Source organism: Polistes dominula, unplaced genomic scaffold, assembly GCF_049000335.1.
Source record: "Polistes dominula isolate Pdom_NZ unplaced genomic scaffold, Pdom_raw_medaka contig_49, whole genome shotgun sequence".
Lineage (NCBI taxonomy): Eukaryota > Metazoa > Arthropoda > Insecta > Hymenoptera > Vespidae > Polistes > Polistes dominula.
Genome location: NW_028300914.1, coordinates 3514552 through 3540603, shown reverse-complemented (window position 1 = coordinate 3540603; position 26052 = coordinate 3514552). Strand labels below are relative to the sequence as shown.

General features: G+C 32.3%; 4 protein-coding genes across 9 annotated transcripts in view; 1 reads left to right on the top strand and 3 right to left on the bottom strand.

Moving 5' to 3' along the window:
- Positions 1-14: 14 nt before the first annotated feature.
- On the bottom strand, positions 15-15945 carry LOC107069028 (thrombospondin type-1 domain-containing protein 4). Of its 6 annotated transcripts, none has more exons than XM_089169750.1 (14): positions 15820-15945; positions 12456-12805; positions 5370-5517; positions 4155-4321; positions 3613-3715; positions 3053-3107; positions 2793-2935; positions 2453-2582; positions 2106-2352; positions 1505-1735; positions 1269-1427; positions 620-796; positions 316-535; positions 15-256 (listed from the first exon to the last, which is right to left on the bottom strand). In XM_089169750.1, exons 2-14 carry the CDS (start codon positions 12507-12509, stop codon positions 105-107), a joined length of 1986 nt encoding a protein of 661 aa, XP_089025876.1. In that variant the 5' UTR covers positions 12510-12805; positions 15820-15945; the 3' UTR covers positions 15-104. The 6 variants fall into 6 exon arrangements, with proteins under 6 accessions (XP_089025876.1, XP_089025875.1, XP_089025874.1 ...); XM_089169749.1 differs by having other exon boundaries at positions 15795-15846; XM_089169748.1 differs by having other exon boundaries at positions 15229-15836.
- A 5751-nt stretch (positions 15946-21696) lies between these two features.
- LOC107068960 (malate dehydrogenase, mitochondrial) lies at positions 21697-23800 on the bottom strand. The gene is made up of 3 exons (XM_089169758.1): positions 22813-23800; positions 22344-22715; positions 21697-22001 (listed from the first exon to the last, which is right to left on the bottom strand). Exons 1-3 carry the CDS (start codon positions 23257-23259, stop codon positions 21705-21707), a joined length of 1116 nt encoding a protein of 371 aa, XP_089025884.1. The 5' UTR covers positions 23260-23800; the 3' UTR covers positions 21697-21704.
- Positions 23801-23882: 82 nt separating this feature from the next.
- Positions 23883-24881, top strand: LOC107068961 (adenylate kinase isoenzyme 1). Its single transcript, XM_089169790.1, has 3 exons — positions 23883-24169; positions 24252-24511; positions 24582-24881. Exons 1-3 carry the CDS (start codon positions 24037-24039, stop codon positions 24867-24869), a joined length of 681 nt encoding a protein of 226 aa, XP_089025916.1. The 5' UTR covers positions 23883-24036; the 3' UTR covers positions 24870-24881.
- Positions 24882-25838: 957 nt separating this feature from the next.
- Positions 25839-26052, bottom strand: part of LOC107069032 (formylglycine-generating enzyme) — a 29036-nt gene continuing 28822 nt past the window's right edge. Inside the window, exon 5 of the mRNA XM_089169785.1 lies at positions 25839-25973. The gene's annotated coding sequence lies outside the window, so the exon portion shown is untranslated. The remainder of the gene's footprint in view (positions 25974-26052) is intronic.

Here is a 26052-nt window from a genome sequence, read left to right as displayed (position 1 = left end):
TTTCACTAATCACATTATCTTTGTTTTTTTTTTTACACCAATTTATATTAATTAACAATAATATCTTATTTGTTGTTTTCATATGGTTGTTTTACTCGTTTATCTCATTCCGGTTCGTGTTTAGCTCTGGAACAAGAAAGACAACACGATCGTTGATAAAATTGATAAGTGCATAGACGTGCTTGAATCACCAATGCACAATTCGGTATGTTGTCCTTGCAAAATGGATTATCTTCGAGACCTGAAACAATTAATTCTTAAAAGAAAAAACAAATACAAATAATTATTTGTACAAATGCAATATATCATTCACACCATTGTATATCTCTGGATCATCTTGAACTTGCGATACTCTTGGAAGATTTTCCGAATTGTTAGTATCATTTTTGCAAGGATAATCATTGCAGGTTCGTCGAGAAACAGGACGATCTTCTTCGTAGCAATGTATTTGATGATGATACTCGTTCGATGTATTTTCCGGTGATAAACATTTGACTTCTCTTCTCTGTATTCCTTTACCACACGAACGAGAACACTGAAAAATAATGATAACACTTTTTAGACATAAATTATTGAATTGAAAGAATAATGAAAAAAAACAATTTGTTAAAGTAATCACCTCGCTCCAGTCGGACGTAAACCAAGCGTACGAGCAAGGTGGACCTCTGCATGATTTTCTCGTTTCCGGTTTATTCGCAGGACAATTCATATCAAGGACAACACGTAATGCACCGCGTATTGTAGTAACGCATACGGCTTCTCTCGTTTTTTCGCCAAAATCGCAATTCGAAGAACACTGTTTTAATGTTTTTTTTTGTGTGTAATTATTTAATCAAATACTTTTAACGTTCTATTTATGGTAAAGTTCATTAACACTTTAATGGCCGCTCACATAACATGTGTGTGATAGCCGGAACATTGGCCGTTATTTTATTTATAACTTTATATATATATATATATATTTAAAATTATATATAAAATTAAATTTGTTGTTTTTTGTTTTATGTTTATTTTTTCGTGAATGACAATAAAGTTTTTTTTTTAAATTAATTCTTGAAAAATATTACCGGGCCTCCTTCACGACGTTTGACTGCGCATACGTACGGCCATTAAAGTGTTAACAAAAAAATGTATTACTTACAATTATTGTACTCATGCAAACGTGTGCAATTGTTGTACGAATTAAATCGTCAAAGTTTTTTTTTTTTTAAACGGGTTAATAATTTAAAAGAAAAAAAATAGAATGAATATATTTGAATGACACAAACCTCAGACCATGGTCCGACAAACCATTGTCCACTGCACGTTATGTTACTCGAACATGATCTGGATGATTCTGGACGATTCGTACGATCGCATTCCTCGTCAGAATATTTTTCACAAAATACTCTTCTACTTTGCATACCAATTCCACATTCAGCAGAACACTGAAGAAAAAAAAAATCATTTTATTCAATAGAATTTATTTGAAACGTAATAATATAAATTATACAATATTACAAACCTGTTCAGACCATTCGGTATAAAGCCATTGAGAAGTGATGGTGGTTGTGGTGGTGGTTGTTCCCCTTGGCTCGGTCAACGAAATTGCATTGCTTGAAGAAAATTTCACGGTGCAAGGGCCCAAATCGCAAACCTCTTGAGAAATCGGTTTCTCTGCTGTGTTACAAAAGTATTCTTCTCGTTCGCACGTTACGAGTCTCGTTCTTTTACCTGCCCCACACGTCGTCGAACACTGTATCGTAAAATAAATGGTAGGGAAAGTTTGGATAATTAAATTTTACATATAAGCAGTAATCAAATTATTAATAAATCAAATTGGCTCATTTATTCTTAAATTTATTAGCAAATCTATTATTTTAAAAGAAGTTATATATTTAATTATAATTAAGTTATATTTAATTATTATTAGATTTGGTTATTTATGTATATTATATTATATATTATATTTTTTATTTAATTATTTTTATTTTATTATATATTATATTTATATTATTTTTTTATTAATATATTTTTTATTATATTTTTTTTTAAATATATATGTATATTATTATTTTTAGTTTATATAGAAAAATAAATAAATAATAAAAGAAAAAAGGTGATACCTCGGACCAGGATCCAACAATCCAGTTGAAGGACTGTTCACCTCCATCCGATATTTTTCTGTTATCTTGTTCGCAAGGTTGTTCGTTGCACGTTTCGCTGATAGGTAAATTTCTTGGTTCAGTGCAAGCACCCTCGGATACAATTACCGTTAAGGTCGGTTTGATCTCTTGAACGCATTCCATATCTCGTATACGAACGCCGGTACCACAGCTGACCGAGCATTGGCTCCATGCTGTTGGTCTCCATCTAACAAACAACCATTAAAAAAAAAAAAACTTTGTTTTTATTCCTTTTTTTCTATCTTCTATTATATTCTAATTCCAAGATTATAATCTTTTATGCTCACACGGGTGGACAGAGATTGGTGTTACACTTCAATCGAACTTCTCGTGGCTTTTCCAACATGTGACACCTTTTATCGGGTACCTGTGCCTGTATATGTTCTCTGATACACATGTATCTCATCGTTTGGATACCTAAACAAATTATTTATCGAAACTATACCACGAGAAATATCACTTAACTCGTAATTTAGTTTAGTTCAAAGTTTCTTTTTTGTCTATTTATATTTTTTTCCACTCTACCTTCAGTCCCCCTCGTTTAGAATTATCTCGTATATCTATATTTATCTTACCACTTAGATTTTATATAATATATATATAAATTATAATCATTTAGAGATATACCTCCGCCACAGGATTTATTGCATTCCGTATAACCGGCAGGTTTCCATGCAAATTTTCGTTTTTTGTATCGCCTAGGAATGTACGAGCCATTTATAGCTGAATCGTCGATAGTTGTCAATGCATTGGTGATAGTACCATTCGTTCTACGAGTAAACCAAGAGACAAACAATAGAAATATTTTGTTTTGTTTCAAAATTAATGACTGACATTGTTTGATGCAAATTGTGAACTCTAACAAAGTAAATACATTGTTTTCTTACTTTCTTAACAAAGTACTTGCTGATGGTGCTGATGCTTCGTTCGATCTATTTAAAACTGAAAATGAATTATTATTACTATTATTATTATTATTATTATTATTTGATTTATTTCTGGAATGACAAAATGAACAAAACAAAAAAATATTATAATTATTTTCTTAGGATTATTGTTGATATTGAATTGTTCGGTATGTTCGTGCTTCGATTTTCGGTAGGTAGCATAACGTTCTTTTGCTAAAAAAAACCTGAGAAGTTCTAGAAGGATGAAATTGTGATGTTATCTTTAAAGATGGAGGAAAAGGTTGTGGAACAAAATGGCACTTATATATAATTTAATAAATATATATCAATAAAGAAACTTCAATGCGTTGCATTTCAATCTTCCGTCAAAATCGTCACGAACTTATCGGAAAATCCAATATAATAATCGCGATTTTATAATACGTTACTAAACACAGCGAAAGGGAGAATAATTGCATGCACGCGTGCGTTTGCATTGCATTGCATGCTTCACGACGACGACGACGACGACGGGTTGATGTTACGTAAGAAATCTTTACCTGTATTGCGAGTGAGATGAGAATTACTCGGTGCACTGGCGGTACTACTTCCAGGAATGATATAACGGTAAACTATACCAGGATTGGGCTCTTGATACAGCACCTATATAAAATAAAGCGGATCAATTTGAAAAATGCTAAGTAAAGTAAGAGGAATGGGAAAAATAAGAATTATGAGAAATAGATAAAGATATAGATAGAAAGAGAGAGAGAGAGAGAGAGAGAGAGAGAGAGAGAGAGAGAGAGAGAGGTACATTTTTCTTAAGATCGAAAGTTAGATCTTCGTGTTTGGTAGCCTACGGTCATCATAAAATATCGAGGAATTCTTGGCATTCTCGTTTAATATCTTTTTCTCTTTTTTTTTCTTTCTTTTCTACGTAAACACAGAAGGAGAAGGAGAATTCTTATCGCGAAAACAGGATTATAAATAATACCAAATTGGCTCGTTATATTCCAAAATTTTTGCTTATTTTTTGTTCGTTCGTTCGTGCAACAGTATGGTAAAATCGTTGAATGGTTATAAGGAGGGATTTAGTTCTTACCATAACATCGATGGGTTCGTGCAACGGACCAGCGGCTGAAAAACTTTCCAAATTTTGTTGGCTTTGCCGTATGTATAGGAATGTTGTGCCAGCTGCGTTGTATTCACCGGACCAATTGATGCTGTAGTTACCGTTGAGCAAATAACTGCCATTTTGCAATCTGATAGCTGATATAATATAATGATATCATAAATTATTACAAATTTCGACAAAAATATTCAAATGTTATGAGGTTGCGATCTCATCTCATTTTATCTCATCTCATCTCATGTATTTATGTATGTGTGAAATAAATACAATAGAAGATGGCAATCATTGGGAGTAAATGAGTGGGATCAATGATCTCGTACGATAAACGTAGACGAGAATCGAAGAACCTACGATCGTAAGATTTATGTAATCCACGTGACAACACTATGAGACAACTACTGCATCCAATTTAGAAAGAGTGAGAGACAGACACACTATGTCGTTTCTAACTGTCTCTTGTGTTTGTCGAGAACGAAGAGAGAGGGATTGGATTACACGATACGAGACAAATTAAAATGCTCGACAACACGCTCGGTGTGTCGTTTCACTAGATAAAATTTAAGAGATAAGTATCTCTTCAGATAGGATAATAAAGAAAACATATTGTAGTTCTTATCCAAATAAGAATCGTCTATTCTTCTATGATTTTTTTTTTTTATTAATTTTTATTTTTTTTTCTTCCAACAATAACTATTGTTAAACATTTCAATTTGATGAAAGGGTAGAGAGGGAAAATATATATAATTATATAGAGAAAATATTATACTTTTGAATGTGATCTTACATCACGCACGCAACGACGACGATGCAACTATTCAAATAAAATGATGCTGTTTTGTTGTTCTTACTTAAAATGAAATGATGGTAAAGAGGAGGATTGCAGTTGAACGTATGATTTATAATTCATTCGTGGTAAGAGACTAATATAAGGTATTACCTTGCTTACTTGTTAAACGACAACCACACCCCTTGACCCTATTAGAATCATCAAGTTACATATATATATATGTTCATGCAATATATCGTATTTGGTGTTCGAGAACGAGAATCAACTTGAGAGGATTAATTCGTACGTGTTCGACGAAAGGAAAAGTTTACTGAATATATTTAACGATCATCCCGACAAGATAAATATTATGCAAATGAATCAAAGAGAGATTCCCTAACACATTTACGTTTACTCACCTAAATAATTTTGCGTGTGACGTAACTCGGTCACGTTCAATGCCACAGCACCTCGTGGTACCGTAGCCACAAGATTATAACCTGGTTCTAAGGTCGGTTCCGTGAAGATCCCATCGATCAGATGACTCTCGATTGAAATCACTGATAACTGTAAAAATTATTCATTTTTTATTTCATTAATTATTGAGTTTATACAATGTAATAATTAAACAATTTTAATTATAATATATATACTTATTTTTTTATATTTAAAATAATTTATATAGTTTATATAATATTATATAATATAATATTTTGTATAAATATATAAAATAAATAAATACAATATATAAAAATTAATTTATATATATTATTATTATTATTATAATTTTATTAATTTTTATTATTTAATTAATATTTAATTTTCATTAATAATTTATTTAATATATAATAAATATTATTATTATAATAATAAATAATAAATTAATTTTATTTATTATATTATATATTATAATAATAAAATTTATTTATTTATTTTATATATTATTATATTATTATATTATTTATAATTAAATATTATATTATTATATAAATAAATATACTTATTCTAAGTATATTTTTTACATAAAAATGACTAATTAATTAATTATTATATATAATGAAAATTTGGATTAAACTAAAATATTTACATATATGTGAAAAGAAATAAAAAAAAATGTGGACGTTGATTTTTTTTTCGTATTTTTGATTCGCGACATTTGATAGATATTCGATCGTGCATAAAAAGGAAGAAGGATGCGATTGAAGGCACGCCTTTTATAGAACGGATTTTTTTTTCCTCTCTTTTTTCCTTTTTATTTTTTTTTTCCACGGTACATCCGCGATAAGCATCTCTTGTTACTTCTTTTCATTATTATCTTCATCCGGACGTATATAGTAAAAGGGGGGTAATGTATCGTTCATCTCTCTACGGGAATAACCGAGAGAGAGAATTGTGTTGTGCATACGTGTAATGCGCAAACTCTCATGTTCATTTCAATCTGCGAAATTATTACTCATTCTTATTATTATTTATAAACGTCATGATATCTCGTATAAAGATATCAAGAATATATATGTGTATATATAATTGGATACATTAGTTAATAATTAATTCAAATTTTTATTTATTAGATACTTTAGAATAATTCAAGAAGTCATTTAACACGTTGAATGTCACGTCAGCCATCGGTGACTGACACTAGACTTTCCGTTTAGACCGTGTCAATCACCGATGACTGACAGTCTGTTCCATGATATTTCTAAGTGGTGCGCGTGGCCTGACGGAGAACTTTCTTTGAAAATGAATGTGTCCTGACGGGAACTTCTTTAACACGTTGAGTGCCACACGAACTCTTACGAAACTTTTCGTCAGGCCACGCGTGGCAAAACGAAAGGTTAACGTCAGGCACAAGTGACTGACACGGCTTGAACTGGAAGTTCAATGTCAGTCACCACAATGACGTGTTAAGAACACGTTCGAGTGTATTAATAGAAGAATTATGAACAAAAAAAAAAAAAAGAAAAAAAAAGCTACAGAATATAATTGAGAAATGTAATTTTAACATTGCACATAATTTAGCAAACCAAATTACTTCATTTTCAAGAGTTATTTATTATAATTGACTTGATCCTAAATATACTAACACATGTTTATGGACGTTTTAAATGAAGATTAGTTTAAAAAGAACAAAACCAATGGTACAAAACAACCAATACCGTAACAAATTAGAAAACGAAGCGTAACGAGAGCGTAACATTTCTCGATATAGGTGAACACATACGATGTTTTCTCGCGAAATGTATAAACGTCCCTGAGTAAAAGCTTTTCTTGTCATAGTGTTATGGTTGTTCATCGTAATAAGAGTCTTGCTATCTCTCTCTCTCTCTCTCTCTCTCTCTCTCTCTTTATATCTTTTTTTTTTTTGATTTCTTGTTTTCTTCCTATTTTCTCTCACTCACATTCATTCTCTCTTTCTCTCATTTCATTTACATATATATTTACATATATGCATGCATCACACATATGTGTATATATATATGTTTCGTATTAGGCGAGGCAAATTTAGAAGGACAAGGAAGAGATCTTAGGAACTTTCATCTGGTCGTCGTCAAAATCAGTGCAGTTCTTCCGGCATGAAAATACGATGACGACGAAGAGGAGGAGAAGGAGGAGGAGTAGTAGGAGGAGGAGGAGGTGCATGAACTATGGTAGCATTTAAGCTGACTATTATGTAGCTATTACGCGTCCTCCTATCGAAAATTACCCATCATCAAAACCCGTCGAGTTATATTCAAGTGTCTGATATGCAAAAGGTTTTTTTTTAAAAGTAAATCGAGAGAAAAATTTCTTCACTGATTTTTCTTCAATATTTTTTCTTCTCTTTTCTTTCCTTTACTTTTTTTTTTTAATTCCACGAAATGTAGGTGCCAAAAATAAAGTCAACTGAGGGAGCGTGCGTGCATAATTGGCGCGTGCATTCACTTACGAAAGGATCGGTTGCATATTTATGAGAAAACTTTAAATCACAGTTGACTTTTCGTTATTATTATTATTATTATTATTATTATTATTATTATTATTATTATATTTTCTTTTTGTCTATCTTTTTCTCTCTCTTTTATTTTTTTTGTTATTTTTGTTATTTCACCTTCCATTTTTACACTTCTTTCCACGTCGGATTGAGTTATATCCAAAGATACATTCTACTTGCATTCTCCTTTCTCCACCACGTAGGTACATATACATATTTATAAATTAACATATTTTACATCTATATAGTATAGTATTATATACTGTATAACATATATGTAGAACAAACACATATATGGTCTCTATTCTTTCGTAATGTCAATTATTAAGTTATCCTATCGTAGGAATTTAACGATGAATCGTCTAACATAAAATGTTAATAACAAAATGATAAACATTAATCGCGTTTCTTTTTTGTCTATCTATTATATTATACCGTCTATGTAATATATATGTATGAAATAAGTATTAGTATAAGTTTGCTCATGCGATATTCATACAAATTAATATGAAAGCATCTTTGACTTGTGTGTGACAGATAAAAGTCGACGTTTGAGGGGGTGGGGGTAGAAGGGGGGGGGGGAGGGTTTCGTATATGAACGTCGTACTCGGCAGATTAATCCAACAGAGAGAAAGGAGGAGTGTCCCTTTTGGGCGCGGCATTTATTCGATCGATGGATCGAAACCTATCGATCGAATCGAATCAGATCGAATCGATTGGAAGCTGGTCAAGAAAAAAATTGTCCAACACAATTTTTCGTACTGGATCCTACGTCTTTCTCTTTCTCTCTCATTCCCTTACTCCCTTTCTCCCTTCAATTGGAATAATATAGATATTCTGAAAGAAGTTTCGAGATATCGATGTGATCTTCGTGAAAGGGATAGCCCTCGTTGCAATTAAATCGATACAAGGGTTTTTTGCACGAAGAATTTAATCGGATGAGAATCAACGTACTCTGATGCATGTGTGTGTATGTGTGTGTGTGTGTGATAAAATCTTATTGAAAAAAAATAAAACGTATTTCCGAAGATGAGAGACAGGAGGAGGTGAGGGGGTTACGGGGGGAAACGGCGTGTAATCATGTGGCAAATTCGATATGCCTTTTAACGATGGGCCGAGGCGCGAATGAGAAAAGATGAATGCATTACTCGACGTGTAAAATGAAAATGATCCCTCTCGATATGTAGTCGACCTCGAGGAATCGTTTTGAAATAAATTAAAACAAAAAACAAAAACAAAAAACAAAAGAGAAGAAAATAAATAAAAGTAAGCTTCTAGAGAATGCAGAGTATCAGGAGTAAGATAATTGTAGGGTTTATTTACTATAAAAAATATCATGTGATTGATTTTGAAAAAAGTTCGATGAGTCTATGAAGAAATTAGTCAATGATCGGAGGACATCGTACATTTTGAACAAAATTTCAATGAGTCTACGAAAAAATTCGTCAATGATCGAAGACTCGTGCATTTTTAACACGTTTCATGCCACGTGTACCACCGGTGGTATACTTACCATTAGACATATTTATTTAAATGAAAATATATATTTATAACAAATTGAATTTTGTAGAAAAAATATTCCTATTAAAATATTGATGTATTATACAAAATGTAGTATAGAACAAAGCACATAAGTTTGTTTAATTGTTATATTTACAATAATTAATAATTACATGTAATGGTTGATTTTGTTCAAGCAAAATGAAATGGCCTGAATGACAAGTCAGGTAAAAAGGGCTTGGCTGGCACGGAACATGTTAACAAAATTTCAATGAGTCTACGAAGAAATTAGTCAATGATCGGAGGATTCGTGCATTTTGAAAAAAATTCAATGAGCTACGAAAATAATCGTCAATGATCAATGAGCGTAGGACTCGTGCATTGACGAATTTTTTCGTAGTACATTGATTCTCATAAATTGAACAAATTTTTTGTCGTACATTTGTGCATTAATTGAACTTTATGTAGACTCGTGAACAAATATGCGACTCCACAATAATTTTAATCGACTAGAGGAATTTCTTTCGTACGCAAAAACTTCTTATCTCGTTGCTTTTATAAAATAATCGTGGTAAATTGTAGTTGTTAACGTATCGAGAACGAGACTTCTGTTTGGATAGTCTCGTTCTCGAAACAGGTGCGTCACCACTTGCCTGAGCTTTGATTTACACGATACAGCAACGGCAGCAGAAGAAGCAGAAGAAGAAGAAGAAGAAAAAGAAATTAATACAGTTTCATTTTAAAAAAGAATTCTATTTCTTTTTTTCTGTTTTTTTTTTTTTTTTTTATATGAGTATACTTTTACTCTCGTTCACTCTTACTCTATTTCTTTCTCAAATTTTTTTTTTCTTTCTTTCTTTTTTAATTTTCATTCGCTTTCTCTCTATCTCTATTTTTCTTTAGAGAAGAAGTAAGAGAGGAATATAATTCCTGCCGATACCCATCCTCCGGTGTCTAAGAATACGCATTACTCGCAACATTTAACTGAAAGAACGCGTTCCACACGATGTAAAACTTCCTGGATAAATCTTCCTATGCTACAATATATATATATATATATATATATATATATATATATATATATATATATATATATGTGTGTGTGTGTGTGTATGTGTGTGTGTGTGAAAGAGAGAGAGAGATAGAATGAGGTATTCGAAGCAAAGCAAATTTACATTTGAAAATTCTTGTACAATTCTTTTCTTTTGATTTCATTTTTGATTTCATTTTTGATTTCATCTTGGCTATCGTTAATGAAATGATTTGTCTTCGTTACAATGTATGTGTGTGTTGTTATCGATAATGAAATAATATTATGTAAAGAAGAGTATGCACTTGGATTAATTTCATTTCTTTCAAGATAGATACAAAGAGAAAGATTAATTAATTTTATTAGATTTTTTGTTATTGATATTATTATCATCAGAAGAAAAAGAAACGTAGAGTAGTAGTACGAGATTTTGGGAGTCAGATAAAAAGTTATTCTTCTTCAGCTTCGTAAGAAAGAAAATAAAAAGAATAGAAAGAAAGTTTCTTATCATCGAAAGAAACGAAAGTAACCTACCGTCTTGTCCCATGATTATTATTTTTATTGCTTGGTAGAAAGAAGACAACCCATCTTTGAGGATTATCTCGTGGTAGAGAGAACGAAACGGAACGAACCAAATAAAAGAAAATAAAAAAAAAAATAATAAATAAATAAAAAGAATAGGAAGTACAAAAGAGTGGGAGAAGGGGGAATCTTATGGTGAAAGAAAAAAACAGTGATAGACGGAGGGACAGTTCAGAGAGAAAGAGAAAGAATAAATTTGTTCAGAGACGTTTTGGAAGATCAAGGAAGTAAATATGCCATGGCATGGGCGCTTTTAAGCGTCGAGTAAATCGTGTATTATATTATAAAATAATATAAGTAATATATATATAATAGAGAGTATGTTACACATATACCCAATAGTATTATATATTTTAAAATACTTATATTATTATTATTTATATACTATTATATTTATACATATACATATTATTATATTATAAAATAATATATATAATATTATTGGGTTGGCAAGAAAGAAAACCAAAATTATTTTTTTGCCAACCCAATATATAGAAAAAGACTCACAAAACTGTAATTTGTCTCTCGACGAGTAGTCTCTTAGAACGCGTAGGTCGTCATTCGACTTTGGTTGGGCCCAAAAAGAAAAAAAGAAAGGATTGGGGAAGATTTTCGAGAAGCTTTACAAATTATAATATTCGACCGTGACACATAAGACTCTGATCGTCCCTATGGCTATTTTTGGTAAGTCAACCAACCCTCTCTTTCTTTTGTTGTTGTTTTTAACTTTCTCCTGTCTTTCTCTTTCTTTCTTTCATTTTAATTCTCTCTTTCATAAAACGAGGATCGTGTTACGGGTTGCAATAACGGCAGCTTTTATAGTCGAAACGAATGCGAAATGCGATTTTACTGCTGCTTGCTATGAAAAAAAGTATAACGAATTTATGAACACGTGAAGACACATGATCGAAAGAGAGAAAGAGAAAGAGGATGAGTTTTTGAAAGATGAAAAAGTGAGAATAATTTTTTGTTTCTTTTAATATCTATGCCTAGCTGCTGCTACTGCTGCTACTGCTGTTACTAGTAATAAACGTTCAATTTTTTTTTCTATTTTTTTGTGTGTGTACGTAATAAAGTCAGTAAACGAGAATCTTATTTAAAATGTTTATTATTTATAGATAAGGTGGATGAGAAATTCAATGGTATTTCCTGTGTATATTCAAATCGTGACGAAAGATGATAGGAAGAAGTGTAAGGAAGGAAATCTGAATATATATGTTAGATAGTATGTAAAATAAAAAATGTATATATATATATATTTAAAAGTGGAGAGGTTGACGTGGCGAGAGTTTCATGATCATTCGTTTGATATATGATATTGGTACTGTGATGTCATAAGAAGGGACGAACGAAGAACACCTTAATGGTGCAATAAATCAAACCTCTGGTACCTTTAGTATATACCGCAAATGCATAACTTACCGTTAAAGTTAGCAGCAGATGAGTGTAGAACAATCCGTGTTGGTATTGGTGCATCTTCGACGACAGGATGATAACAACCACACGATGAATTTGACGAAGAAAAAGAAAATTGTACAATTCTTTTCTTGTCTTCTTTTCTTTTTCTTTTTTTTTTCAATTCAATTACGATTGCATCGTTTGATCGAATTTCTTACGATATACCCCTTCGTGTTTCTTCTTATAATTTTTCAATGATATTGAAATAAACACTCATTGGCGCACGTATAACACACCCACGCATTGAAACAATTTTAAATCACACATCACAGTTTGTATATTTATTGTTTTTTTGTTTGAGTTCACAATGACACCTTAAAAATTGAATGATTAAAAATATTTTGAAGAGAAAACTGTCAAGCGGTGATGATAGGAAGAATGATAAAAAGAGTAGTTACAGTTTTGACTATACCTAAACTATATTATAAGATAAACAAAGAGAGACAAGTTGAATCCGCGTTAAACGTTTGGAGTTGCAATTTTAACGAGTTAATGAAGTGTTCGCTGATCTTGTTTAGTAGGTCATGTGTAAACGACTAAGTTTGCTTAGAAAATTTCTATTTGAGAAATTCATGATAACAGAGATCTTCCCAGTTTTCCTACGATCGAAAAAAATCTATTTGATATCATTAAGTATATCGTTGATAAGTTGTTAATTCATGTTGTTGTTATTAATATGTAATATATTAAAATAGCGGGTGTGTTACGTAGCATACATATACACATATACACATACACACATCTAACTCTTTTTCATGCTCCAGTTGTCAGCCATCGGGGAATTAGAATTGAACGATTCTAAAACGCAATCTAAACACATAACTCGGAAATAAACTCGAACGGTATGGGAAAAGTTAAAAAGAAATCGTTTGTTTATCTACAATTGATATCGATAGATCGATACAAGCAAAGTAACTTCCTTATACGTTATTATTATTTATCGATTATTTGCAAAGCTTTTAATAGACGTTAAGAAGGATAATTAGTTAGTGTCTAACATCTTGCAGCATGTGAGCTCGATTAAAATCTTTCGTTCTTTTTATTCATTCTCGGTCATCCTATTACTTCTATACAAACGTATACGTGTATACGTGTTCTTATATATATATATATATATATATATATATATATATATAAATATATTTATATAGAAATATGCACACGCGTCTACACATACTACATACATATATATATAAATATGCATGCATTAAACGTGTGACGAACGTACGCGTAAAATTACACTTCGTTACGCGGATATTAGCTGCGAGAAGCACGCGTATCAAAACAGATCGTAAATTAATTAAACCGTCTATCTTGGTACATACACGCAACAACATAGTGCGCTCATACAACTGGTAAACCTTTAAAACATGCAAGAGAAGGGAAGAGAAGAACTTTCTTATTAGTACTAGACGTGAGAACATTTTTTCCTCGGTGTTTTTAATGTATACATAATTTATTCGTGTTATTTCTGATATTTCTCTGATATTAATCGCGGTAAAAGGCTTTTATACGTTGATCTTTAACGTAGCAGCAAATAGTTTGTTCGTAAGTATCGTCGTTTCTCAATGAATTTTTTTTTCTTTCCTTTTAATATGCAAACTCACAGTAGAATTCATGTTAAAAGGAAGAAAGAATGAAAGAGTGAATCCTTTCAACGATAGACGACTAAAATGCCGTTTATTTTTATGATTATACGTTTTGAACGCGCGACGTCGTGTACTATTAATAAGTTTTTCCCTTCGTGTGTGTGTGTGTGTGTGTTTAATATGCGTTAGTATGAGTTAACGTGTTTACTATATGTATATTTTACATGAGCTTTGGGAAATATGAAAAAATGAAGAAATGAAAAATAGGCGTCAATTTGTAGCGTGCAAAATTTGATTAGTTTCGTTTGATTAGTTAACGCGAGTTAAACTTTTGCCAAAGGTACACCCCCTCTTCTTCCTCTTCCTCTTCCTCGTATTTTTTTCTGCTTTCATGTGCCGATAAACGATAAGCCTACCAAAGTCGACTTGGATCTTTCTTCTACGAGAAAAAAGAAAAAAATACTCGGCAAGAAACTCTTGAGATATTGCAAAGTCAAGGTCGATCGTTAAAAAAAGAAGAAGAAGTAGAAGTAGAAGAAGAAGAAAAAAAAAGTAGAACAAATTTAAAGCGGTTCTAAAATAAAAATGAGAGAGAGAAAAAAGAACACACACACACACACACACATACATACATACTTGTACTTTTATCTTCTAATCGTAAACTATGTCACGTTTGAATACACGCGCTCATGCGTGCGTGCGTGCGTGCGTGCGTGTAATTTAAAAAACGACAAGAAAAAAAAAAGCAGAATTATCGAATATAAAGAAATAACACGTAAAGAATATTAAATTCATGGAGTGTCGTTTGACACGATTATTAGTTAAATCAAGTGAAACGAAGAAGAGATCTTGTTAGTTAGAAGAACACGACGAAGAGTATCACTTTTCTCATATCATAGGTGAGAGAGAGAGAGAGAGAGAGAGAGAGAGAGATCACGGAAATGTATGCGCATAATGACGTACGTAATTCGAAGAAGAAGATGAAGAAGAAGAAGAAGAAGAACGTAACCTGTTGCATCGAGATGCAACAAGCTCTCTTATTGACATCTAATAAAACAATTCAATGAAAATACAAAATTGTCACATGCGTGCTTTTCACGCGTTCACGATCAATTTGTTATATTTAAATATATCACATTCGTACGTACGTAAAACATTGTTGTTCTTTTAGGCTTTCGATAAAAGCACGAATACGAGATCAATTCGTAAAATTAAACAAACGAACGACACGTGAGATATTCGAGAATATATTATACATGAGTCTTGTACATGTTTCCCAAAAATTGGCACGTTCACCGATAACAATTATCCCACGTAATGTTTGATATTTCGTTCTGTACGAATCACTGAAAGATATTTCAATTGAATAAGAAAACGAAAAAAAAAAGAAAATAATTAAAAGACAAAACAAAATAATAATAATAATAATAATAATAATAATAATAATAATAATAATAATAAAAATTATAATAATAATAATAATATCACGACTTTTATCCCGACGAATTACGATATCTTAAAAATTCATCTCGAATTCTAATCCGAAACACTCGGAATGCTTTTAACCGGTGGTGAAGGAATGAAACTTTTTTTTTCTGTTTAATGAAATAGGATGGGAAGAAATGTATGGATATGTCTGTGTGTGTGTGTGTGAGTGGGTGTATGTTTTAAATAAATAAATATATAAAGTAAGAAAAGAAAGAAAGATAGAAACAAGGAGGCGTATTCTTCCGGCGTACTTTCCAGAGGTGTCGTTTAGAACTGACGGTTCCCCACGATGGAGGAGCAACTTTATACTTGCGGCCTAGCACTCTCTGAGAGAGGAGAGTGTGCGGTATGAACGTGGCTTAAGGCGCCACTACTATGCCACGACGCCACACAACAACCACTGTCACCTGGCAACGAAACGTTTCCTATTACCATACCGTCCGACACTTTAAAAACTATTGTACAATGCATCTCATCTATTTATTATAATATTGATCATTACAATTTCTTATAATTTGAGACACCCTGTATATTGAACTTTAAACTTTGTTTACTTTATCAATTATTTTGGTTTGTTTTTATTAGGGTGAACCAAAAGTTCGCGTTCTTTCAAATAGCGTAATGTGTGCAATTTTTAAATTGCACAAACTTTTGGTTCATTATAAAATAAATTTAACATTAACAATAAAATAAATAATAATTATATCAAATATAACAAAACTAGGATTTGGATTAGTAATGCAATTTTTTGGATATTTAATTATCCGAGTTGGTTATCGATTAAAAACAACTATCGTGTTATCATCATCTAGTTTATATTTTTTTATTGATGTTTTTTCATTTGCTAGAAATTATCTCATCTCGTCAAGAGAGGATCCGATGACCAGGATAACGCGTTTTACTTTATCTCTCGTACAGATGAGAGAGAGAGAGAGAGAGATCTTCGTTACGACCGGTTACCCCCTTTTTTTCTGCCTCTACTTTATTTTTATGTTTTATTTTTTTATATTTGTTTCTTAATAAGTGAACACCTTCCTCGGAAATACATCAAATGGTTCTTTTATATCTAATATAAAAAAAAAAAAAAAAAAAAAAAAAAACTAGACGATAAAATAATACGTTAAGATTATGACGTTGGTGAATAAGAAAAATTTGAAGATCAACTAAGGGATAATCTACAATTAAAACGTAACATATAAGCAAGTGAGTTATAAAGTATGGAGTAACAAGCTCTGTGAAAGAAATTATTGACGTATGCCGTTGAGATGAAATTAACAACAGCGCCAGTAGTCTGGCCACGATGGCGTTAAATTGCTGTATTCCTAGAAGACATTAGAAAAGTGTTGTTGCATCTTCATACGTCTAATCGTATCAAAATGAACAGAAACGAAAACATAAGCTGTACTAGCTACTTCACGAATTTGTAATCGATTAAATAGAATAAGAATGATAAAAAAAGAAATGGGGATCAATTAGTGTGTTTTTAATCATTAAACGTGGATAAAAATGAGGAACACAAACACACACAGACATACGCATATTTATTAATCCTTGCAACTATTACGATGATGATGATGATGATGATGATAATGATGATGATAATCTAGCGAAGCGCAGAGATAACTTCCGTTTTTTGCTACCTCCATTGGTGGTGTCAACGACTCGATGACACGATTCATTAGTATCATTAACGTCGGGTCAACGTTGCCCTGTATAGTCAGATAGAAAGAGAAAGAAAGATAGAGAGACAGATGATAAGGATCGATGGGTTATGAACGTGGAACAACTCGCACACGATCTAACGATAATTATGCCAAGGTGACTAAAGTTTAACGTCAGTTCTTAAACTGAAAAGAGAATAAAAGGATAACGGGAGATGGGGGAGGAGGAGGTGTCGTTCGATTGAAACGGTCAATTAGATGATCATTAAGAAGAAGAAGAAGAAGAAGAAGAAGAAGGAGAAGAAGAAGAAGAAGAAGAAGAAGAAGAAAAAAATCAAATAAAAATCTTCAAACAAAATTGTCAGAAAACATTGCCGATTAAATTTGAACTTAATCTCGATATCTCGAACGTGTCCTAATTATTACAGTTGTCTTCTTTAGCGAATCGTGTCAAAGACTCCGAGGATCAGAATGATAGTATTAGTTAGTGAGTGAATGAGTCATATGAAGTTACGAATCTATTGGGTGGGTCTTTTTTTTTTGTCTTAAACCATTTTTTATATTTCATTCGTTTTTATCGTGATTTGTTTTTTTTTTTTTTTGTTTAAATTCTCTTTCTTTCTTTCATTCTCAAGACCTCGAGCTTGTTATTTATTATGCCATAGGAGAAATAAGCTCTCCGTGAGTTAAAGTCCGGTGCCCGAGGTTTCTCTCTCTCTCTCTCTCTTTCACTCACTGATTCTCTCTCTTTCTCTCTAATGGCATCTCGAGAAGGACTTTATCGGGCCGGAATCCGTTCTCTACGTCCACTCGACTCGGCCCAGCAACTCCGTGTGTACGTGTGGTTTAATATTAGAGTATGAGCGGATCCGTTAAAAATACTTTGACTCGATGCGAAATTCGGAAAATCGCGAGAATTCCCAAATGAAATTCTTTATACACTTGTGTTAGACAACGACCTGAAAACCTCGTTCGAATAGTTCTTCTTCACGTGCTATGACCTCGAGTATTATCATCATAATCCTCACCTCACACCATACCACACCACTCCACCCCCAACCCAACCGAACCTCTTCTAAAGTTTTTTGCTATCTTCACTTGAAACTTTGACAAATTTTTCATTTGAGTACAACTGTTGATAAGGGGATGATTTCCCACCCCCTCATCCACTTTGGATTTCCTTGATCCATATTTTGAAATGCATGTTGTTGTTGTTGGTTTCTAACAAAAGTCGTCATTTATTCTCGTAGAAGAAAAACATACGGAAATTGGGAGAGAGTGAGAAAGAGATAGAGGTTATTATTCTTCCGTTCGATATGTTTTTACTCTCCTATATCCATTTCTCATTCTCTTCTCTTTCTCTATCGAATTGGAGTAGGTCTAGCTGGCTGTTTAATGTCATTAATAAAGTTGCATCAGCATCAGCAGTAGCAGCAGCAAACCGAACGTGGTGCATTATCGATGATACATCGGTGAAACATAAGGAGTGGTTAGAAATAAATGGATCGATGAGATGGATGCGTTTAGTAATAAGAATTAGATAAATAGAAATAGAAAGAGAAAATGATCTATTATATATTGGGTTGGCAAGAAAGTAATTTCGGCTTGCACCAATATATAGCATTATGTTTGTTTCGTTATTTTTCTTGTTAATATATTAGAATTTGTTTCTTTTGAGGTTTGGTAGTTAACACTTTTAGGTTGCTATAGAAACAAATTCCGTGTAATTTTTTTTACAACTGTTAGTTTAGAAACAATTGAGTTTTATATCACGCTAGAAAACCAAAATGACTTTCTTGCCAACCCAATAGTTTAAGACCAACCTCCCATCTCTCTCTCTCTCTCTCTCTGTCTCTCCCATTACTATTACTATTATTACTATTACTCGATATAGCACAAAGGAAGATTATCGTACGGCATCTTCCTAGAAAAAAAGAGAGAAAGAGAAAGAGAAGATTGAAAACAGAAACGCGTAGGTACATCTAGGAAGTAAGAAGTAATATAAATGGATCGGTTGGAACGACGTAATCTGAAATATTTCAGATATGCGACTTGGAATATCATTAATGTATAACTTACTTACATATATACATACATACAAATACACATACACATCTTTAGATAGTATAGAACATCTTACGTCAAAGTACTTTACATAAATCTGCCAGCAAATGAGAGATCTCGAAAGTTTCGAGCATCTACTAACCACCACGACCATGACCACCACGATGATCATCAGGACGAGGGACGACAACTATGAAGAAGGAGGTGGAGGAGAAGAAGGAATACTTGTTCATCCGATATATAACCCTTTCGGCATCACTCTTTCGATAAATCTTTGTCCGTGCATAGTAGTTCTAGCGAAATAGAGATTCCCTTCTTTCCCTTCACCCCCATACCATCGACAAGTCTATCCCATGAGTTTCAATCGAAACGTTAGGAACTGGTTAGTAGTTACTCGGCTTATCGGTACTTTAAAATTAATGTAATAAAGAGTATTTTAAGATAGAAGTTAGTTTACAGATAATCTAATATGCAGGATAGATAAAAAGAACTTGGCTTAAGGCTGATGATACCGTTGTTATCGTGATTTTTGTTTTTTTTGTAATTTTTTTTTTTTGTAATAAAAAGGTTGGAAAAAGGAGATTGGATAATTTAATAAAAAATGTAGAAAATAAATAGAAATAAAAATAAGGAAAAGTTATTTAGATTTGTCGACAAAGTTCGAACGAGTTTAAAACGTTTATATAGAATTCTAAGAAATCGTCGTATATCATTGAAATTGAATGCAAATAAAATTGCAACTTATTTATATAGTATAAGAGTCTTATATTGGAGTCGGTACTTTTGATGATTACGACTATGGCGACATTACCAATCGACGAGGGCATAACTATTCGCATAACGATTCACGTTTGCTTTTACCTCCATTCGTTTTACCAATGCAACTTGTTACAATATCAAAGAGTATAATAATCGTACCAGTTCTTCGTCGTCATAGTCATAGTCGTCGTCCGAATCTTATACAAAATTCAACTGAACGTTCCCTTCTAATCCAGCTTATAGTCGTTTTTACGTCTACGATTAACCGCGATATTTCATTCGCGACCTTGTTAAAACATCAGATTTACTATTCGATCGTTGAGTGTATACATGCATATGTTAGAAGTTCCTAGTATTTTGCATTAACTTACGAACAATTATTCCAAATTATTGACAATATTAAATTGTATTTTAATAATCTAATTTCTTCGAATTCAAACGTAACTAATGGTAAGAAAAATCTTGAAGTATCAACACTATGCCGTTCGCACGTCTAATCTTGATTTTTTCGTATCGGCGATTATTATATAATTTGTTATAAAATATAATATATAATATTATTATTATATATAATATATTATAAAATAATTACAATTTATTATAATTATAAAATTATATTATATTATAATATTATATAAATATATAATAATATAAATATAAATATAATATAATAAAATATGTATATATATCGGACTTACCCGATAATTTCCGAATGGCACCAACGTAGAGCCACCGGCACTTACCGGATAATTTTTGCGTGGCACCAATGTGAAGTCACCAGCACTTATTCAAAAGTTTTCGCATGGCACCAACGTGGAGCCACCAAACGTCATAGTGTTAACATGTGTTTTGCTATAAATTTGATTGCGTAAATATTTTTCGTTAGATTTATATTAAACAAAAGAATGATTAAATTCGCGATTAATTAAATCACGATGTATTTTCATCGATCAAGGTGATATCTTAAAGATCATAACGTTTCCATATAGTATAATTTGCTTAAGCTTTGAGAACTAGGTATAATTTAAACGCTTATTGGCATATGACTAATTTACGACACGACTTAAGAATCATATGTGTGTTACGCCTCCGCTTTCAACGTTATTATACGTAAGGTAGTAATTGTGGTATACCAGCACATTTAGTTGGCACGCATAGTAAACGTAGAAATTATTTCTAAAAGTCTTATCTCATATGAAAATTCATGCTACTACCAATTGCGTTTGATAAGTGGGGCTAAAATGACGACAGAGTACGCAAAACATTAACTTTGTATTAGCACGTGTTTAAGATCGTTAAACAGGATCATAAGTTTCGATTCTTATTGCATGACATTTTTAATAATAAATAATCGTATAAATAAAACAACTCGTAAAATTCATTGAGTAGTATTTTAATCATTGCACTATTATAATTCACCTATTTAATTCCTATCAATAAATTCATTTCTAACTGGTTATTACACGTTGATATGAAATTCAACACGAAAACTAAATGATACGATAATATGATTAAATTAATTTTATTATTATATATATGTATATATATTATGTTTTATATATATGTTTTATATGTTTTATATATATATATATATATATAAAAACATATATATATAAAACAAGCACAACAGGCAATAAAATCGACGATTGATATTAAACATGGAGTTTATCGATAAATTCCTCAACCATGGCAATTTGTTTTTGTAAGACCTTGACCGCATCGTCAATGAGTTTCTGTTCGAACACGTTAACCCTACCGAAACCTAAATTTTTATCGATGCCAGCTGGACCGAGTAGCAATTCATTGGAGAAGAAACGAGCTGGGGTCACGCGAGATTCCGTGTATGCGGAAATAATCACGTTAGGCTCGTGGTGAATGGCACGGCTAAGACTGTGAATGAAATACATGGCTGCCGATGCCATGGAATACGTTGTACTTGATTTCTTTGCCTAAAAATAATTAAGAGTAACACATTCTCTTACTTTAAGTTAGAATAATAATATCTATCATTGTTCTTCTTATTATTATTATTTGGCACAAATAGCAAGATCATAAATAGCAATTTCTAAGTATCGGTTCTAACTTTATCTCATTATTGTATCCCTTCCCCCTTTCTCCCGATTATAAATGCTTCAAGGTTGGCGCCAATAAACGGCCAATTAATTTCCGCATTTGTCAGATAAAAGAATTTTAAAATTACATCCTTTGGATAGATTTTTTTTGCCTTCTTATATTATGAAAAAAATAAAAAGAATCAAAAGAAGTAGTAATAAACCGTTGAAGTTAATTACCTTCATGACCTTCTTCCCGGCTATTCTAACAGCCTTGGTAAGCTTCATCATCTCTTCTGGCGTTAATTTTATGCTAGGTCGACACTTAGAGAACAATGGTACGGTAGTATTCTCCGAGTGACCACCTACAACGGGAACGTAAGTCCACTTTGGATTAGCACCAATCAAATCGGCAAAATAATGGCGTGCTCTTAATTGATCCAAATAACAAACACCAAATAATTTCGATGGATCGTAACAGCCGTGTTTTTTGAATATATGAGCGGCTACTGGTACCAATGTGTCTATGGGGTTTGTTATTATAACTATCAATGCTGTAGGACATGATTGTACACAGGCCTTGCATATGTTAGCGCAAATCTTTGCGTTGTCCTATTATAAATCAATAATTCCAAATGTTTAATTATCTTATATCGTTTTTGATTCTTATTGGTAGGTTTTGTTTTTCTTTTTTTATCAACATACAAACCGAGAAAAGATGTTCTCGTGGTGTATCCTTCTTTCTCGTTGCACCTGCCGATATTACAACGATGTCAACATCTTTTAAACCTTGACAAAGGTTCTCCATTCCACCTATACCATAAATAGGAAGTTTTATTGGTAATTGATTTAATTCTTCAACTATTCCTGATGGATCACTTCTATTTAATAATCGAAGTTCTGTCAATGTTCCAGGAAACATCTTCAACAGATGAGCCAATGATGTACCAACACCACCCAAACCGACGATTGCAACACGACATTTTTCTATGCAACGTAATTCACTTCGATCTCGTGGCAGACAATTGTTCGAACCATGTCTTTTAAAAAATTTTGATAATAGTTTTATTCTTTTATTAAATAATACTTCGTTATCGTTGATACGTTTTTCTAAAATTGACAACAATTCGTAAAAGCAACGTGTTTGTAACCTCATTTTTATTATTTTATTTTTTTTCTTCTTCTTCTTCTTTTATTTTTGCTTTTTTTATTAAAGGAGACATTACAAAAATATTATCTTACAGATTATTCACGATTCGTGGAAGAATTTTTCACTTTTTTTTTCTATTTCTGATTCATATTAATTCGGATAAAAATAATTGATTACTCATAATTGTATACACCTTCTTTTACATGTCGCATTTAATTTGCAATTCTAAAATGTATACTTTTCTAACTTCTCACATATGATTCGATTTAAATGAATAATCTCGCATGACGTAAATGTACAAATTCTACCTTATTGAAATTTTATTATCCCGCACTATTTTTAAATTTTATTAATACATCGATAATACAGTATCGAAAAATCCTAATACCAACAATAGGTACTATAAAATGATCCATTTTATGCGTGGGTGTTATGAGTCTGTTTTACCAACCGTTGATATAAAGGAAAAAAGGGGGAATCCTCCAATTACTTCGATCATGTAACATCTAACGATATCAAATAAATAATCTAATAATTTAATATTTAAATAAATTATATTAACAAATATCTCGAATATCAGGAAAATGAATATCTCTAATGTTACGTACTTCGTGTCATACGATCTGTCATTAATTTTATTCGAACCTATAATAATAATCATTTATTTATAAATATAATAAATATATATATATATATAAGAAAAAATAAAAAAGAAAAAAAAAAGAGAGAAAAATAAAAACGTGTTAGGTCGTCGTAAGTTTCTCATCCGAAAAGGGCAATATTATGGGCAATTGCCTTAAACCGAGGGATCCCTTAGAGGAAATTCTTCCGAGAGAAAGCGGAATCGATGCATCTGCCGTTAGAGATGCTAATCCACCGATTATATGCCTAATCGGTGGACCAGGTTCAGGAAAATGTTAGTATTAATATCATAAATAATAAACTTCTCGTTTGAACATCTCAAAGTGAACGAATAATTGTTGTCATTTTTTTTTCAGTAACACAATCGATAAAAGTAACAGAAAAATTTCGTTTGGTTAATATAATAAGTTCTGACATATTACGAGACGAGGTACACACTAGATCAGTTAAAGGAGTTGTATTAGCAAGATACATGTCTCAAGGACGATTGGTACCAGCCGACGTTTTGATAGAACTCATTAAAACTAAGTTGTTGGCACATTTAAACACGGCAAGGGGTTTTTTATTAGTAGGATTTCCACGTGAAAAAGATCAAGGAAAATTATTTGAAAGACAAGTTCGTATCAATTTTTAATTCATTCATTTTCTAATCAACATTCGATGATAATTAATTGTACAATTCACAGGTGAAACCGTTTGATCTGTTGATCTATTTATCAGCAAGAAATTCAGTATTACGCGAAAGAGTAATGGCAAAGGCAGTTACGTTGACCGAAAGACTCGAGGCAAGTGAAGAAAAAATGAAAGAACGTATAAAAGGTTTTCACAAAATGAACAAACCTATATTACGTCATTACAAAAATAAACTCGCGGTAATTAACGCCGAAAATGATGATGAAAAAGTTTTCGAGGATATATGTCGAGCTATAGAGAAAACATTGAAAATAGTTTCACCGATAAACGTAATCGCCTAATTAATTATTAATTACTTTGATACGATAGATTGTAATTATTTATGATTATTAATTATTATTAAATGAAGTATATATTGTAAACATTTGCATAAGAAAAAAATAGAATAGAAAGAATAGTGATAACTAAAGAAAATTAAAAGTTGAAAAGAAAACGATCGAAAGTAAGTAAGGGAAAGGGAAAGGGCTATCGAAATTATAGTCAACAATTTTTCTTCGTCGGTGTATCACGTAAGGAAGATAATCCGCTATCACGATAAATAAGAGCACCCTCATCTTCGTTCGTACCACCCCCCAAGAGTGCAGGATCGAATCAAGAGAGTGAGCTTACCGGTGTCGGAAGGGCGTAAAGCGTGTTAAGAAGGATAAACAGAGATGCATAGATAGATAGATAAATAGATAAATAGATAGAAACAGATATATATACCATAGTAGAAAACACAGGTAAACTATATAGGGTGGGGGCGCGAATAGGTGCCTTCGACCTCTTTACGAGCAGGGAAGAAGGGTAGAACCGAAATTGAAAAGCACCCCGGTGGCTTTAGCCAAAGAGAAGGATGAGGAATAATAGTAGTAGTAGGTTGGGGTGGTTGGTTGAGGGAGATAGAGGAAAAGAAGAAGAAGAAGAGGAGGAGGGGTAGTAGATTGGGGTTGGGGGTGGGGGTGGAAAGGGGGTAGCGATCGCTGACAAGCGAAAGACCGTATCAGAGGGTAATCCTATTGGTGGACGGTAACGTCGCGATGTCCTGGCGTCATTGGTCTGGCTAGTAGTTCAGGGGCGTGGCCACGATCCTTCCCTCGTTGGTAGGGGGAGGAGGAATCTCTCTTTCTCTCTCTGCTGCTGCTGCATCCCCGGCAACGATTACCAGAAAGCCACCGAGTGTCGTCCGAAGGCAGAAATCCAGCATGGCGGACAACACATCCCCCTTCAAAACGACTTTATCACCAACCACCACACAACCACCACCACCACCACCATCAACATTGCTACTCTCGGCTTCCCATAGAACTTTACTTTCCAGGAAACGCGATCTGTTGATGAACGTGAACTGGTCTGATCGATGCTGTCAAGTCTCACAAGAGTGAATTGTTTCATCGGAATAGGATCTAAAGAAACAAATGGACAATTTAATACGAGTTCAATTTTAGCTATGATTTTTAAATAATAATAATAATAATAATAATA

Coding starts and splice junctions, on each gene's coding strand:
- LOC107068961 (XM_089169790.1), top strand. CDS start 24,037: ATGGGCAATTGCCTTAAACCGAGGGATCCCTTAGAGGAAATTCTTCCG. Junction 24,170..24,251: donor TGGACCAGGTTCAGGAAAAT/GTTAGTATTAAT, acceptor TTTTTTTTTCAG/TAACACAATCGATAAAAGTA. Junction 24,512..24,581: donor GAAAATTATTTGAAAGACAA/GTTCGTATCAAT, acceptor TACAATTCACAG/GTGAAACCGTTTGATCTGTT.
- LOC107069028 (XM_089169750.1), bottom strand. CDS start 12,509: ATGCACCAATACCAACACGGATTGTTCTACACTCATCTGCTGCTAACT. Junction 1,428..1,504: donor ATACCGAATGGTCTGAACAG/GTTTGTAATATT, acceptor TTTTTTCTTCAG/TGTTCTGCTGAATGTGGAAT. Junction 536..619: donor TTACGTCCGACTGGAGCGAG/GTGATTACTTTA, acceptor ATTATTTTTCAG/TGTTCTCGTTCGTGTGGTAA.
- LOC107068960 (XM_089169758.1), bottom strand. CDS start 23,259: ATGAGGTTACAAACACGTTGCTTTTACGAATTGTTGTCAATTTTAGAA. Junction 22,716..22,812: donor CACGAGAACATCTTTTCTCG/GTTTGTATGTTG, acceptor GATTTATAATAG/GACAACGCAAAGATTTGCGC. Junction 22,002..22,343: donor CCGGGAAGAAGGTCATGAAG/GTAATTAACTTC, acceptor AATTATTTTTAG/GCAAAGAAATCAAGTACAAC.